Source organism: Malus domestica, chromosome 02 (assembly GCF_042453785.1).
Source record: "Malus domestica chromosome 02, GDT2T_hap1".
NCBI classification, from domain to species: Eukaryota; Viridiplantae; Streptophyta; class Magnoliopsida; order Rosales; family Rosaceae; genus Malus; species Malus domestica.
In genome coordinates this window covers 34,386,458-34,403,646 of record NC_091662.1, presented here as the reverse complement: position 1 = coordinate 34,403,646, position 17,189 = coordinate 34,386,458, and the positions used below count along the sequence as shown (strand labels likewise).

Below are 17,189 nucleotides of genomic sequence, written 5' to 3'. Positions count from 1 at the left end.
TTTACGGCGATGGGTTATTACTTTTGATAAGTGAATAATTTATGAAAAGCTTTGTTTTCGCCCACTCACATTTTCTATTTTGCATCCCTTCAGGTTTTAGTAGCAAAGTTTTTGTATCGACGAGGATTCGTAACATTCCCCAGTACAGGTGGCTTCTTATGTTGGTATAATCATTATCTTACCTTACTGTACTTTACTTATACTCTATATCACGTGTGAATGGGTTCATGCCCGCTCACCAGCGCACTCTGGTATTTAGGCACTCTTAGGTTCAAATTTATTCACATTTTCATCATCATCACACTTTATGGCTTCGTCACCTTTTTTATGTCGGCCAACACAGCTCAATTCGGAGTCCTAGTGGACATTCTGGGTCGGGATGTGTCAATTTTGTCTTATCAACTTAAATAATTAATGTAGTTCCAAATTATAGCTTTTTTCTTCTTCCACAAGCAAAAGATTTAAAAAAAACGCAACAATCAAATTTTTTACAAAAAAAAGTTGTGTTTAATGTTTCATCAGTTTGTGTAAATCTACCACGTCATAACACATTTGTTTTTTTCATCACTGAAATGCCTATGTGTGTCTTTCTGGCTGCCGAAAGAATTTGCTTTGTGGCGAAGCCACCAGCTAGTCCTTTTAAAAAAATAAAATTACATAAAATTATAAATAAAATAAAAAACAAGAGTTCCAATTGGCTTTTGTGTGGGATTATTCATGCTATCAAGCATAATAGAGATTGTGCATAATGACCTAAAAGTGAGAAAACCATTTGAATAAATCACGCGGCCTATAGTTATTATTATAGCTTAACCAAATAATCACTGTTCCAGTTCAAGGCCTCCTACAATGATTTATGTGAGCTTGATTTTTACATATAAGAATTAGGTACATTAAGAGCTCGTTTGATAAGTGCTTTTAAATAACCGAAAACACTTTTAAATAAAATAGTTTTGGGTTTTCAAAGCATTTCAAGTATTTTTCCGTGATTAACTAGCATTTTTACCAAAAATTGATTTCAAAAGTATCTTTAAAAAAAAAAAGTGTTTCTTGTCATTAAAAACACTTTCTAATTGAGCTCTAAGTTTAGTATATTTTTTTAGTTGAGATGATAATTTACTGAAAACAATCAAGATCTTGGAGGCGGACATCATGAATTAAGTCGGGGGATCCTCCATCCAAACTACATAAGAACAAATAGATAAAGCAAACTTCGCTAACCAATAAACATGAAATATGCGAGATCTTTACCTCGTGTAATTGAGTTTAATGTATTGATTATTCTATTGCAAAATTTATACTCGTGGTTTATTTTTAGAAAATTGTTATTAACACTTTAAAACTCTCATTTTGCACTCCTTATTAGTGTATTTTTTATTTTAATTATAAAAAGTTTAGAATGAAAAAATGAGAGTTTAGAGTGCCAATAACGATTCCATATTTTTAGTGCAATAAATGACCAACTTTTTTTAGAGAAAGAAAATAACTAGTTTTCAAAAAAGTTGTTAGAATAGCCAATTTATTGGTGGTTCAAATTCATATATTTAACTTATATCTACTCTACTATTGGCTAATCTATTTCTCATTGATTGTGCTGGATTTGAACTCATGAGTTCAGTTGGACTCAATAATTAAAATTATTCTTATAGAACTCAAAATTTTCAATTCACTTTACATTGAAGTTAATTTTCCGTCACACTTGGAAATGCCTAATTATCTAACATTTAAGGAATAATAAAGAAAGAAAATGTTTGGTTTGCGAAATAAGAATTTGGAGAATACTTGGTGGATGATGGAAGATAAAGAATTCCTACTTAAAATTGTTCGTTATTGATTTATAGAACTTTGTGTTTGTGATCATAACCGTTTATATTATAAATTACTTTAAAAATATCATATCTGCAAAAAATAATTAATTTAAGGTCATTAAGTCATCGAACTGTGTAAAAATAGATGAACGAAATTAATAAAAGCATTATGAACCGTCTATGTATGTGCTACAATAGATTGACTAAACGATCTTAGTTTTAATTTTTTTTTTTTTTTGCAGAGTGATCTTTATAAAGTGATTCCTAAAATCAACAGTTATAGTTATAAATATAAAGCTCTATGATTCGAACACAAAAATTTGAGTAAGAATTCTTACTCATTCTTAAATAGCCAAGCGTTGTTCATAGGGTGTGCTATCTACACATCCTATTTTACTTCTCACACACCCCTTGATAATTTCTGTCCGTTGATCTTCTTCGATTCATCCGATCCGACGATCGAAAATTAAAAAGGTGTGTGAGAAGTAAAATGAGGTATATGAATATCACACCCCTGTTCATAATGCCTAGCTTAGAAGATAAAATGGTAAAAATAAGTACTCATAATGCAAGTTCATTGCGTAATAATTACCGGATTATATTAAGACACACAGTCTTATAATGCAGCACCAAGCCACCAAATAATTTTACCAAAAATGAAAAGAAAAATTGCTTTTATTATAGCCCATCATTATCAACCTAGCCCAATCTCTGCCTAAGCTACCTACCACCCTAGTGCCTAGACCCCTACAAATCTACACTTGACCTATGTAGGCTAGGGTAGGTCGGTCCACATCTCTACTGCCTAACCCACTCAGCCTCCTCCTATAAAATAATAAAAATAGCTATTTTACACATAAAAGTAAGCAATTTTTTTTTTTTCAAAAGGCAAAAGGATTTGAAAATAAAGTAATACATTGAAAATGTAAGATGGTATTATCTACACATATATTTATAATTTGTATACACTTTTTTAATTTTGAGCTGTCGGAACGAATGAGTTGAAGAATATTATATGACAAAAATTAACAGAGTATGTAGGAAATAAAAATGGAATAGCAATGTCCAAAATATGATGTAATAATAATTCAACTTATATATGAGATGTTTCAATTTATATCAGTTACCACTTAGCATTACGGTCTAGTAGTATTCAACTTTACTTATAAGTGAAATGTCTTAGATTTGACTCTTGTCAAAGGTAAATTGAAACCACATTATTGCTTATTTATTGTGAGGCTTAGTCTAATCTCCTATCTCTTAACGTAGAAAATATTATTTGTTAAAAAAAAATTACAAAGTATTTTGTTGCAAAATCCAAAACATACTAATAAGTTGTTAAGGTGAGGTAATACCGATAACATTGATGGTAATTCATGCCAAACTTAAAATATTAATTTTCTATAAAATCAAAGACTATATATTGTACATAAAATCTTGGAAACACTTGGATTTAAAGAAAATAACTCGTATTATTGGGTGATAGAATATTATTGTAACAAAACTCAAAAGTAAAATATAAAAAGGTTGAAAAGGAAAATAGGTGGCAGTAGTAAAAACTGCAGAGCGTTGGCGCGCATAATGCGCACTATATCAGAGACAGCACAGCCCCACCAAAACGCGCTGCAGCTGACCTTAAAACTGAACCCAGATACTTTTCGGATCTTAAAAAATGGAGTCTGAAGATAATGATTTGGACTATTAAAATTTGATCAAATAGTTACAAATTTATTTTTTAAAAATTATAATAATTATAATCGTTAATTAAATTTCAACGATTCGGATCATTTAATCATTGGGCTCTATTTTTTAAAATCGGGAGAGGATCTGGGTTCCATAAAACTAAGTAAGCAGGGTAGAAATATGGATCAATTAATGTCATTTATTATCTTCCTCTTTCCTTATACTGTTTTCGGTTGCCCTTTTACTTGCTTGCTTATTTGGTTAATTATCCAGATTTTTAGTACGATACTGTATTGAAAACTTTACTAAATTAATCTAATTTAATTTTTAAACCTAATTTAGTCCAGAATAGTCTGAAGGGCAACGAACACCTCTAGTATCTTCCTACTCTAGGAGACCTCACAAGAATTTTTTTATTCCTAACTATTTAATTTATATGTAAGATTAGAGTAGGATTTTGAGATGGGAAAGTATTTTTGTTTCTCATACAAAGCACAGATTGAAATATATTATACGAGCTTTTTTTTATTTTAATTTTTAATTTTATGAGAATATAAATGATTTATTGATATATATGTCAAACTATGTTTTACCGTTAATGACGAATGACCTTTTACATATTAGGAAATAAGCAGTTTTTTTTTAATGACCTAAGTTAAGATTATCTAACCACACTAATTCTGCAAATTCAAATCCTTAAGTTATTTGGAGAAAATCATGGTAATATTATACGATAAATAATACTTAGTTATTCACTAGTGAACGACAGAGATCCTCTCCGGATCTCACTGTCCAAAGCCTAAAAATTAGTCAATCCAGACCACTTAAGATTGAATCCGAGGGTCCTTATTAACTCATTCTGCTTGCTTACTTCACATAACACAAAGGGCTCCGATCTCTCTTTTACACAAAGGGCTCCGATCTCTCTTTTACACAAATGAATGGACCAGATTCTCTGATCCTTAAACTTCGGACATTAAGGTCCGGACATGATAAAAATCCACTAGTGAGTGCTTTATATATTCATTTTCTAATTTAGCCTAATTAAAAAATGCTACGTGTTTTATTATTTTTTATGGGATAATTTGATTGCGGTCCCTAATCCTTAACATTATTTGATTAAAACCTTAATAGTATTCAAAGTTTGATTAAGGTCCCTTGACTTTGTACACCTCATTATATTACTATTAATATTTTTATTTTTATAGTTTTGACATTAATTGTTTGATATTTTATGAGATTTATAATCCTATAAATTTAAAATCCCTCATTATAATACTATTAGAAACGGTTACAATAAAAAAATTCAAACATTTTAATTGAATAAATGGATAAAAACTATGTAAAAATAAGAAATAATAAATGGCAAAAGAATGTATCCATAGTGTTAAAAAAATTGGTACATTTCACATATAACAAAGTGGTACATTAATAAAGAAGAATGGGTACATTATAAATAAATTAGGGTACAAATAAAAAATTAAAAATTTTGAGTACAATTTTCAATTTTCAATTGATTACTCCATTGATTAAAATCCTATTTATTTTTAATTTTTGATCAAGGTCCTTGGGTATTAATAACATCATTAATTATTTGAATAATAAAATATTTTTATTTTTAAATATATTCCTTTATTGTTAAAAATGTTACAATTAGTATATTTATATTTATGGTTAAATTTTTTATCATATATTTTTATTTTTAGTTACCAATTTTTAATTTGCAAATATTTTTTAATTTGTACCAATTTTCTTTTCATTTTTAATTTGTACCCATATATTAGTTTCTTTTTGTGCCCATATTTTTTAAAGTTTTATTTGTGATTGTACCCATGTGTATACCATTACGTGACATTGTATATTTAATCAATGATAGAAAAATTACATATGGTATATTTATGTTTTATGCCTAAACTTTGTATCATAAATTTATATTTTTAGTTTGTACCCACTTTTAATTTGCAACATTTTTTTTTTAAATTTGTAGTATTTTCTTTTTAGTTTTATTTTGTACCCATTTATTAATTTCTTTTAGCATCTATATTTTTAAAAATTCATTTGTACTCATAATTTTTAATTTTTTATTTGTACCCTAATTTATTTATAATGTACCCATTCTTCTTTATTAATGTACCACTTTGTTATATGTGAAATGTACCAATTTTTTTAACACTATGGATACATTCTTTTGCCATTTATTATTTCTTATTTTTACATAGTTTTTATCCATTTATTCAATTAAAATGTTTGAATTTTTTTATTGTAACCGTTTCTAATAGTATTATAATGAGGGATTTTAAATTTATAGGATTATAAATCTCATAAAATATCAAACAATTAATGTCAAAACTATAAAAATATAAATATTAATAGTAATATAATGAGGTGTACAAAGTCAAGGGACCTTGATCAAACTTTGAATACTATTAAGGTTTTAATCAAATAATGTTAAGGATTAGGGACCGCAATCAAATTATCCCTTTTTTTAAACCTGAGAAAAATTAATTAACACATATATTATTATTTAAATCAATAAGACATGTGTTAAAATATCATTGGCGAATTAAAATGATAATAACATACTATTTGAAGTGGGAGTTCATATTCTGTTGCAGAAGCAGTCTCTTCAAAGCTCCATCCATCTCTCTCCCCCTCCCTTTGCAAATCAAATCAAAATCCTATGAAACCATGTTGGGACTCAGAGATATCCTCCTCATTGCCCCAACTCCAACTTCCTTGCACCACCAACAACATCAACCCATTTCCTCCGAACACCACACAGCCCTCCCTCTGCCGTCCTCCGCCGCTCTCGGCGTCGGCCTTGGAATCTTCCCTCTTCTCACCGCCACCCCACACGCACCAATAGCCGAGGGCAACTCTGACACTTCCCACTTCTGGGGACTCAGGAAGTGCCAAGACCCCAACTCTTCGAAGCAGGACATGCTCAACTTTGGAAACCAAAACCATGGTGGCGCTCAGCAGCATGAACAGGTTGTGGACTGTCATGGCAATAATGACAGAGACGGCGCCGGTGGTGGCAAGAGCTCCAATATGAAGGCTTGCAAGGACTGCGGAAACAGGGCAAAGAAGGGGTGTGAGTACAGGAGGTGCAGGACTTGCTGCAGAGGACACGGCTATCACTGCTCTACTCACGTGAAGAGCACGTGGGTACCGGCGTCCAGGCGGCGCGAGCGTCAGAATATGGTCACAGTTGCTGTTCCTGGCGTTGGCGGTGGTAGCGGCGGCGGAGAAGGTTTTGAAAGATCACATTTGTATTCAGTGATCAAGGAAAAATTACAATAAATTATAAATCTTTTCATCTAAAAAAATTAGTTTAAGAAATTTAAAAATTAAATCATAAACATGGTTCGCCTGCAGGTTCTTCTGGATCTTCTTCTGTTGCCAAAAGACCAAGAGTTGCTGTTCCATCACAGAATGCAAGTACAGCTTCTACTCGCCTTTTCCTTTACTTTTTCTTAAATTATTGATTAAAATTGTTTCTAACTTTTGTTCTGTTGAACTGAGAGGCAAAGGCAAACTTGGTTTTGTGTTGATTTGCAGATGCAAATATCAAACGCTCGTTGCCGGATAAAGTTCGTGCCCCTGCAGTTTTCCGGTGCCACAGAGTCACCGCGATCAGTAACGGCGAAGCTGAGTTAGCGTATCAGGCGACGGTGAAAATAAGCGGCCATGTTTTCAGGGGGTTGCTGTATGATCATGGGGTTGATGAGAACAACACATTACCGTGTATTTCACAACCGAATTTGGAAAGTGATACAAACCAAAGAAATGCGGACTCTGCTTCTACTCCGACTGTTCCTCCATCAAACAATGCCTGTCCAACCTCAACCAGCTGAAGATTATTTGGAGGTATGGCCAATCTGTCCCGGAAGATTAAAACTTTCTTCGAGATTTTACGGATTATTTCTTGTGTGTTCCTGCTTTCGTACCTAACCTGCATATGTCATGAATGTCGAATCGATTTAGAACTGAGAGATAGAACTTTAGAATGCCAAAGATCTTAGATGATGAAACTCCCAACTCCAATGCAACAGTTATGGCAGGTTTACACCCTGTTGCTTGTTGCAAAATGGATTTATTATCTTTCTACCTCGAAACTTTTTGGCTGTCTTGCGAAAATTCATGATCTTCTAGAACTACTTTGAAGAGTGAAGCTTCATATGCAAGTCCGATTCGCTGTTGTGCAAGATCTGATTATACTACAATCGACGCTATTAATACTCTCCGACTAAGCTTATGCGTTTACCTTTCGTGCTTAACTGTTGGCATAGTAATTGTTTGAATATTTGGTTTTACAGACATTGCAGAACCCGTTTGTGCTGCTCCTTGATGCTTGAAAAGCCCCTCAGCTACATCCTTAGTTTTGCTACAATTATGTATAAATATAGAAGGCACACACGCCGTAGAGATGCGAGCAAATACCCGGCAGTCCCCTTTCCGGCTGTTAGAACTTTGTTAGTGTTGATAGCTTCCATGTAATTTACCTCCTGAAAAAAGAAGTAGAATGTAAACAAGACGCCATTTTGATTCCATGAAAGTGTTGGGACAAAAAGATGCTAGAATGTTGCATGATGTGGCGATCGATGTGTATCAATCTTTCTGTGAGCAGAATGCAATGCGGTGCATACGTTCAATGTGGCAGAAAAACTTGCCCGCAGCGTATGCAACATTGTTTCTATATCTCTCCTCATATGATTGGTTGACACGCGAAGAGAAAGAGACATTGTTGCATATAACTTGCTGCACTGAAGTTCCCCACCCCCTATCGACATGAACGAAACAAGGAATTAAAGGAAGATAATGGATCACACCCACCAATGTGGGTTGCCAAAAAACAAAGGCATGTTATTCCTTTGTATACACTGATGTGGGAAAGAGAATTCCGGTCATGGATGGCTCGACTGGTGATGCACGGCGGCCTATCTGCGTAAGATTATACGCCAAGTTCAACTTAGGCCGGTGTGAGAGTCAAATTCATAACCATACTTGCAAGATACTGATACAACCACAAAGAGCGGGCAGCGTAGTAGAATCATATCGAATGTATTTGGATTATCGAATCTCACTTGTCGAATCATATCGAATAAGCAACGAAGAATTCGAATTAGACCAGTTAATTATCGAATTTCATTCAAGACCTAACAAAATTTTATTATTCTACTATATACATGCATATGTGTGTTTTGAACGAATACAAAGTTTAAATTACTATTACACACAAGCAACAAATTATATAACAAATTTAACAAATGGACGGCATAGCATACATGCAACAGGGGGTTACCTAAAAGAAACTACCAGCCAGCACAAGAGAGGGGGAAGCTGCGAAGCCCGACGTTGACACACCCTCATATACGCCACTGCAGCAGCTTTGAGGGCGTTCCTGTTACAGCGAACACTCAAAAATGTAGGCACAGTCGCCTAATTTCTGCTATGATGATCCTCCATAAACTACACATCGTTGAGGCAATCAATAATCGTCTTGGAATTACTTTCTCCATTGACATGGCTTAAGTTTGAATCCAAATCCAAATCACTCCCAAGTTGACTTGAAAGTGCATCTTCATAGATGTTGTAGGGTTGAAATCCTTCATCAGCTTAAAAAACCAAGCATCCAATAAGTAACATGATCAGGGTTGGGTTTGTATGGAAGAGCACTTGAGAGGGCCTTCCACATATAATTGGTAACCTTTGAAGGGACCTTGATCTTCCATAACAACTTCGACACCGCACTGTCCATTTGGTGTGAAATGTAGGCAAGTACTAGGGCAGTCCTGAAAGTGAGTGTCTGTTTGGTGATTTGAAGAATCACACTAACAAATGTGGCGCTGGATGTCTATTCTCCTCCACATATACCAGAAAAAAATCACAAATAATTAAGTGCCTGCAATAACATCAGCAAAATTGTTTTCACGGACTTATTATTTTCTCATGGCTTAAGACATTGAACAACAATTTAAGTAAAATTGACCCATGACCTCTCTTGCTCTCTAGATTAGAAAATCTCCAGGGGATTTATGAATAGACTATATCAAACTCTGATGGAAGCCAAAAATCTGTGCATTCCACGAAATCAACTTTCAAGTTTCCAATGCTAACCAAAGTGAGGGACAACAACCAGAAAGATTGACGATACTATGAAGAAAGCATGTATAAACCTACCCAAAAGCTAGGCCAAATGAATTTACTTCTAGCATAATTTTAGTAAGATGTTGGATACAAAATAAACCTTACTTTAAGGAAAAATTCGACCATGATCAAGCATCCTGGATATCGACCTTCCCTTGATACACGCTCAACAATTGAGGTACTTTGCCAAGATATCTGTTCACAAACGTCTCCAAGAACTGTTTCTCCGCAGGTATCACCACTGAACCCAAATTGAAGTTCTCATTTATCAAACCTTTCAACAACAAAACTTTAACAACCGAACACCTCGGGATAAGTCTCCTCTCCAAACTCAAGTTCATGACCACAGGGTACTTGGCAATCATTCCTGACGACCATCTTATCTTGTTCACTAAAAAATCCATCGATTGCATTAGCTTCTGCTCCGACATAATCATACAAGTTGGGCACCGCTTAAAAGCAGAAAGAACATCGTCCTCAGACCAACCCCATTTCTTATAAGCTTCGCGACTTCTATTCCACACCAACTTATTGTTACCACACAAAGTATCTAGTGCACTTGCGAAGGTTGTATTTTCCACATTGATTCCCATTTCCTTAACTTCCCCCACAAGTTTACCAAGTTTTTCAGGATTTAGCATCAAAACAGAACTGCAGTGAGTTAGCAAGAAAGCAATACATGTTTGGGGCATACCTAGTTCCCTCAAAAGCCCGACATTTCGCACCAAATGCTTGCGGTGGCCTTCGACAAAAATCCACGAGGAGCGCTTGATCACTGTAACAACATTTTTCTCAGAAAGCAGCATACTCCTGAGAAAATCATAAGTGGGCATAATCCGGTTTTGCAAGCTCATTACCAAGAGGTTTGGTTTACGAGCCACAGCTTTTGCAAGATCCTCCCTTGAAATTCCCAGAGAGCTGAAAAACTCAATCTTGGGCAGAAGGATTTTCTGAGGATCGAGTTGAAGAATTTTTGGGGCTGACCTGAAAACCTTTGAGATTTGGGTCTCAGAGAGTCCATGGTTTCTCAAAAGTGCCAAAACAGAGTCTGCATTTTCTGAAGATCGCAACTTGAACATCTTGAATGCTGAAACTGCACCTTCTGGGGACAACCCACATGAGTTTATGAGGTAATTGACTGTGAAATGGTGTTGGGTTTCTGAGATTTTTGATGCGAAGGGTCTGTAAAGCAACTGATTTGGAAGAGAAAAGTTTGAGGGGTTGGGATCGAAAGAGACAAATCTTTTGGGTTTGGATGCAAATGTATAAAAAAATTGTGACGAAACCAACCTGAGGTGCTTGAAATTGGAGAACAGTACCATGTTAGATGTTGATGATGAACCAATTTCTGGCTTCTGATGGCAGAACCAAAGGGACCAAAACCCTTGCGGGTTCTAGGTGTAGGGTTTTTCTGGCGCTTTCAATTCCTTTACGGCTATCTATCTATACCTAACGACGTCTCATTGTTCACCGCACATTATAAAATCTCTCGTGCTTAAGATGGATAGTGTTATAGGGTCTCGTTTGGCAAACCGTATTAGACACGGATATACTATTTAGTATGAATTCAATGTTTGGTGTCGTTTGATTAAATAAGAATTGGATAAGCTAATCTGATCCTATACTGCTAGACAAGTAATTAAAAATTTAATTATAGTCCGACCTCTTAATCTGAGATATCACCAAACGTTTGATGATATAGTTAGTACGCCGATTAATTAGTCATTACTATAAGATGTACAAATTAGTATGTTCGATTGAAATAGTCAGTATTGCCTGACGTACCAAACGAGACTCGTAGACTGGTATAGTCCGTTAAAAATATGGGTGTATATTGTCACTTACGCACACCCATGTTTCCTTTTTGTCTTTTGATTCTCTTTTGATTTATTCAATTTAATAACCAACAATATATGTAAGCTTTAGCTTAGTCAAGTTGACTGGAATAGTCTGCTCCCTCCTCTGCATTCAAGTTCAAATACTCATTCCCGTGGTTTAAATTAATTTACTGTCGACAATCGCTTGTATAGAAATGGAGTCACCACCTTCACCCCCAGATCAAACCCTCATCACCATTCACCGCCATGATTGTTAGGGAAAAAGGTACAAATGCAAGTCAATATTTCTCTGCAAAACTAATTAGTAAAAACATTTTCAACAGCATTACGTAAAAATTACTAAACACTGTTACACTGCATCCCTCCTTAAGCGTTTACCTTGGTTGCTTGCTTGTTGGCATACTAATTGCTTGGATAATTGGTTCAAACAGACACTGCAGAAACCAACTACCTTAGTTAAGCTAAAATTATGTACAAATACAGAAGGCACACGGTCCAGACTCCAGACGTGCGCAAATACCCGGCAGTCCCTTTTCCGGCTGCAACGCTCTCCGTGTTGATAGCTTCAGGTAAAAAGAAAGGGGTAGTTTTTAAGGAAAACTGGGAATTGTTGTTAGTAGGCAGTCAGTCTCTTTCCAAATCCCTTGAGATCAGAAAAACTCAATGGGCCATGTAAATAGATTCACCCAAAGATTGAAGTTCCAAAAACACCATCCATTACATCCCCACCAGAACTGGGTTTTTTGCCACCTGAGCTCTGAAGATCCCAGTTCTAAAAGCATTGCAGAAATCGCGTCGCCATTAAGAATAACACGAGAAAATGATTACAAAGCAGCCGTACACATTGTCAGGAGTTTCTATTAGTAACGGAGCAGGGGATAAAGGAGTGACAACATTGCACCCTAATAAAAGCTAAGACATCTGCACATCGACACAATCAACTTTCAAGGCTAACCAAAATCAGGGACAACAAACAGAAAGAGATTGACAACACTACGAAGAAAGCATTTATTGATCTAACTCAAAACAGAGAGGCCATGAATTAGATTCCTACAAAATTTTAGTAAGACGTTGAATACAAATTAAACCTTACTTGAAGGACAAATTCAACGTACCAAGATCATGCATCCTGGATATTCACCTTTCCTTGATACACACTCAACAATCGAGGTACTTTGCCAAGATATCTCTTCACAAACATCTCCAAGAACTGCTTATCCGTAGGTTTCAGCACCGAACCCAAATTCAAGTTGTCATTCATCAAACCTTTCAACAACAAAACTTTAACTACCGAACACCTCGGGATAAGTCTCCTCTCCAAACTCAAAGTGAGTACCACCGGGTATTTGGCAATCATTTTTGAGGACCATCCCATCTTGTTCACTAAAAGATCCATTGCTTGCATTAGCTTCTGCTCAGACACAATCATACAATGCGGATTCTTCTTGAACGCAGAGAGAATATCGTCATCAGACCAACCCCACCTTTTCAAAGCTTCACGACATCTATTGCATACCAACTTATTCTTACCACACAGTGCACGCAGTGCATTCACTGAAGTCGTTTTTTTCAGATTGAATCCCATGTCCTTAACCTCAGCCACAAGTTGACCAAGTTGTTCAGGACGCACCATCAAACGGGAGTGCAATATGTTAGCACTAAGGAGATACCTCGTGGCCTCATACCTGATTCTCTCAAAAGCTCAATATTTGGTATCACATTCTTGAATCGAGTTTCCGTGAAAATCCTTGAGTAGCGCTTGAAAAGAGCAACGACATTTTTCTCTGAAAGGATACTCCTAAGGAAATCATAAGTGGGCATAATCCTGTTTGCCAAACTGATTGCCAGAAGATGTGGATTATAAGCCAGAGTTTTTGCAAGGTCCACCCTCGAAACCCCGAGAGAACTGAAAAACTCAAGCTTTGGCAAAAGGATTTTCTCCAGATTGGCGGAAAGAATCTGCGGACGTGACCTAACGACCTTTGATATCTGGGTTTGAGATAGTCCATGGTTTCTGACAAGGGCTAAAACAGAATCTGCCTTTTTTGGAGATTCCAGCTTCACCCTTTTGGATACTGAAATTGCACCTTCTGGGGACAACCCACATGTGTTTTTGAGGTAATTGACTTTGAAATCCTGGTGGGTTTCTGAGATTTCTGAGGTGAAGGGTCTGCAAAGCATCTGATTTGGAAGACAAAGTTTTGAGGGTTTTGGATCAGCAAGAACAAATCTTTTAGGTTTGGATGCAAATGCACAAGAAAATACTGAACCAACCAATCGGAGGGTCTTCAAATTGTAGAGTTGCATCATGTTGAAGGTTGACGATGAACAATTTCAGTTGGAGAAATTAAAACCTAGAATTTCGAAGGGATATAGACAAACCATAGGAGCTTGGATAAGTTTTCTTACTTCAGCAGACGGCAAATCTCCACCTCAGTACTGCTATCCATGGCGATAGGAAAATTTCTGCAGAAAAGGAACTCTTGATTCATTCTTCGTAGTTACAAATCAAGGCAAAGAAATTACAGCCCAAAGCAGAGATTTAAATTTCATGCTTCAAAAGGTCGAGGGTTTTAGTTTTTGGGGGAAAAGGGAAGAACCGCATTGGACCAATTTTTGATTTGCCGATATCGGACCCAAAAACCAATTTGAAATTCATTTCCCAAAAGAAAAAAACAAAAAAATTGAAATCCCCACCCTATCAAGTTTTAGCCGTTGGATTAATTAAATGGTAAACTTGGGTACATTTGGCTTAGGAGTTTTTATTTTATTTTAGCAAAAGTATGATATTTATTGATCTGATTGAATGCATATGTATAAAAATGGAGGATGAGATGCAAATAACTGAGCCTCAATAAAAACTTTACCTTGGAAGGCTTTAGAAAATTTTAAATTTAAAGAGAGTTAAGCAAAATAAAAATGAAATAGACGACAAAGGCGAAATGAATTAGAAACGTACTACAAGAGCATAACAAAGATGTGTAAGAGAGATAAGTAAATGATTAAGTTTCTCTTTCTGCACAATCTCGTTTTTTGTAGTTTTCAAATTGAATAACTAAAAGATATATTAAGGTATATTGAATAACAACTTACCCTTGTTCAATATTGAGGAGTTTTTCGGCATGAGTACATGCTGTCATGTCATACGTTCGTCCAAGACTCACGTAAGAGAGATCTTTGCATTTGGTCCCATCAAAATGGGTAAATGCCTAATGCAAGCGGTCAAGTAACGTGACACGAACGATCATACACAAGAATTTCTCCATATCGAGAGTATATTAAACTTTATGTCAAGATAAATATTTGATCCCATTCTCTTCCACGTGCTTGGCTAAGTATAGCCACAAGTGAGGGGAATATAATGCCTTGTATTGCAATTTATAGTATCTTTGGCCTCTCCACCTTATTGCCAATGTACCTTGCATTACCATGTGGTTAGAGACGTTGTGCTTCCACCCGCAGAGGCACCACGGTCCACACCAAAGAGAGCACAAATTTTATACACCATGAAAGAAATGGGAAGAAAATAACGACCAGAAAGGCTTCCTGCTAGTAAGCATTGTCATTTCCACTTCAAACGAAAAAACTTCGAGCATCAAAGTACGAAAACTTCGCAAGTATTGGTTTCGTCAAACAACATAGGTTGAAGATGGATCATTTTCGAATACTTTGTACGAATACTTGAGTTTTCTGCTGAACTGAAATCATTCATCTGTACTCTGTAGCATGCCAACAACTCAACTTCGCACCCACTTCTTCTCTTCGTCCTTTCAGCCCATCTGAAAGAATGTAATAAGAAATCAAAGAAACTGATTAATGTAGCAAAGGTTTTACCAGGATTTCTCAAAAGAAGAAAATTCGGAACAATGTTGATGGATTCACTGTCATAATATAATTGGTTGAAATTTTATTTTTAAGATTCCAACCAATTTTATTAGGGTAAATCTCAGTTTACTACTCTCAAGTTTCGTGATTTTCAACATTTGGTACATGAAGCTTTTTTCGTCTCATAGTCATACCTAAAGTGTTAATTTTAGAACAGTCATACATTCGTTAGTCTGGCTGTTAAGTTTCTCGTTAACTGATGACGTAGTGCCCATGTGGATAATAATTAGGCACCACGTGTCATTAAGGATCCACATAGAAATTAAAAATTCAAAAAAAAAAAAAAACCACCTGTGACATGCCCCAACCCCGATATCCCCAAATATCAGGGTATGCACATGTTGGCCGACACCCGAGGGTGACGAAGCCATTTTAAACACGCATATGACTAAAATAGGTAATTAAAACAGATTAAACCAAAGAAAAATCGTGTTCAGAGCATACAACTAAGGAAGAATAATGTGAAAGAACTACTATAGAAAGGTACGAACCAAGGAATGAGATTCACACAGAAGAGGCTCGAAGATGCCTAAGTGGGAATGTCTTGACACTAGGATCATGTGCCTCGAATCTAACTCCTGAGGGGGTGCGAAAACAGAAAATGTGAGTGGACCAAAGTTTATAACAATAATACTAGTAATACAAAAACTAGTTTATTTCAAAACATACTAACCCCCTATTTTGGAAACATATATGATACTATATAGTAGGTTTTATGAAAACCCTAGCATGATGTGAAAAACATTTATAAACATTTGTAAATCATATATGTGAAGTACTCAACTAGAGGTATCATAGTCGCACGAAGGCAATACTTGTCCATCACCCGTAGGTAAAGCTGAATCAAATAGCATAACATCCACACCGACACTAGCCGTGGCTAGTGAAGGTAGGAGTATATAATATATCATATCTCACTTCTCCATCATCTGTGTCCTATGACCATAGACATCTATACCTGTGGTGTGCGGATGTGCCGTATGATAACCCACTAGATAAGTACTAAAAACATGTCTCAAAATCTCGTATCAAAACCAGAGCTCACCAAACTCAAAGTGTCATCTCATGAATCCATAATATAAATCATAATCGAAAGCCAAAGAATTCATATATGTAAATCCATAATTCATCACCTTTAATGGAATGTAGTTCGATAAGTAATAACCTTCGTAAAAGTAATTTAAATCATTCTTAATTTTTCTTAAATCATAAATATAGAAATCTACGAAGGCATAATATAAATCAAATTCAAATCATGAAATAGGCCATGCATGCTAGGTAAATATTTATAAAAATGTATAGGTTAAGAAGGGGTCCACTTGCTTATGGAAAACACAATTGATCCCAATTTTCTCAATGTTTTAAGATAATAGAATATAGAAGCAAGGAAGAATCTGATCAAAATTTCAATCGGATCGAATTGAATTGATTTTGATTGACAAAATCAACAATGGAAGGAAAATATGTACTTTTTCCTCGCGTTTGCTTTCACGAGAATCGGGAGTGTGCAAAGCATAGACAAGGAGATCTCGGGTGTACCAAACTATGTCGGCGGGGGTTATGGGCTTGGACTTGAACAACCCCTTCATCTTGTTGTTGGTGGTGCTTTGGCTGTAACAGGGCAGTTTATCCTGCTAATGGTGGTTTTGTTGTTGATGCCGCTGCGGTGGTTACGGTGGTGGCTGAGGGAGCTGAGGCAGGCTATGGATCAGAGGAGATGAGGGAAGGTAGTGCGGGTTGTAGGGAAGAGAAAGAAGGGTACGGATTGCAGAGGAGAGGATGGAGGGTTCGGGGAGGTAGAAGATGGGTGGGTTTTTTTTTTTTT

The 17,189-nt window shown here is 35.7% G+C and overlaps 2 protein-coding genes and 2 long non-coding RNA genes across 6 annotated transcripts; 1 reads left to right on the top strand and 3 right to left on the bottom strand.

The window, feature by feature from the left end:
* Positions 1-5,994: 5,994 nt before the first annotated feature.
* LOC103411302 (protein LATERAL ROOT PRIMORDIUM 1-like) lies at positions 5,995-8,064 on the top strand. 3 transcript variants are annotated; one of them, XR_011578537.1, is made up of 4 exons: positions 5,995-6,744; positions 6,870-6,928; positions 7,053-7,361; positions 7,811-8,064. XR_011578537.1 is itself a non-coding variant. In XM_008349956.4 (4 exons), exons 1-3 carry the CDS (start codon positions 6,060-6,062, stop codon positions 7,346-7,348), a joined length of 1,044 nt encoding a protein of 347 aa, XP_008348178.3. In that variant the 5' UTR covers positions 5,995-6,059; the 3' UTR covers positions 7,349-7,361; positions 7,811-8,064. The 3 variants fall into 3 exon arrangements, 2 of the variants coding, with proteins under 2 accessions (XP_008348178.3, XP_070673975.1); XM_008349956.4 differs by having other exon boundaries at positions 6,870-6,932; XM_070817874.1 differs by having other exon boundaries at positions 6,870-6,938.
* Positions 7,169-7,891, bottom strand: LOC139193953 (uncharacterized). Its single transcript, XR_011578538.1, has 2 exons — positions 7,759-7,891; positions 7,169-7,446 (listed from the first exon to the last, which is right to left on the bottom strand). It is a non-coding gene; the product is annotated as an uncharacterized lncRNA (long non-coding RNA).
* A 977-nt stretch (positions 8,065-9,041) lies between the features above and the next one.
* On the bottom strand, positions 9,042-11,122 carry LOC103411292 (transcription termination factor MTERF15, mitochondrial-like). Its single transcript, XM_008349936.4, has 2 exons — positions 9,747-11,122; positions 9,042-9,396 (listed from the first exon to the last, which is right to left on the bottom strand). Exon 1 carries the CDS (start codon positions 10,961-10,963, stop codon positions 9,770-9,772), a length of 1,194 nt encoding a protein of 397 aa, XP_008348158.2. The 5' UTR covers positions 10,964-11,122; the 3' UTR covers positions 9,042-9,396; positions 9,747-9,769.
* Positions 11,123-12,463: 1,341 nt separating this feature from the next.
* On the bottom strand, positions 12,464-17,189 carry LOC108171471 (uncharacterized). The gene is made up of 4 exons (XR_003770066.2): positions 16,904-17,189; positions 15,856-15,942; positions 14,874-15,258; positions 12,464-12,652 (listed from the first exon to the last, which is right to left on the bottom strand). It is a non-coding gene; the product is annotated as an uncharacterized lncRNA (long non-coding RNA).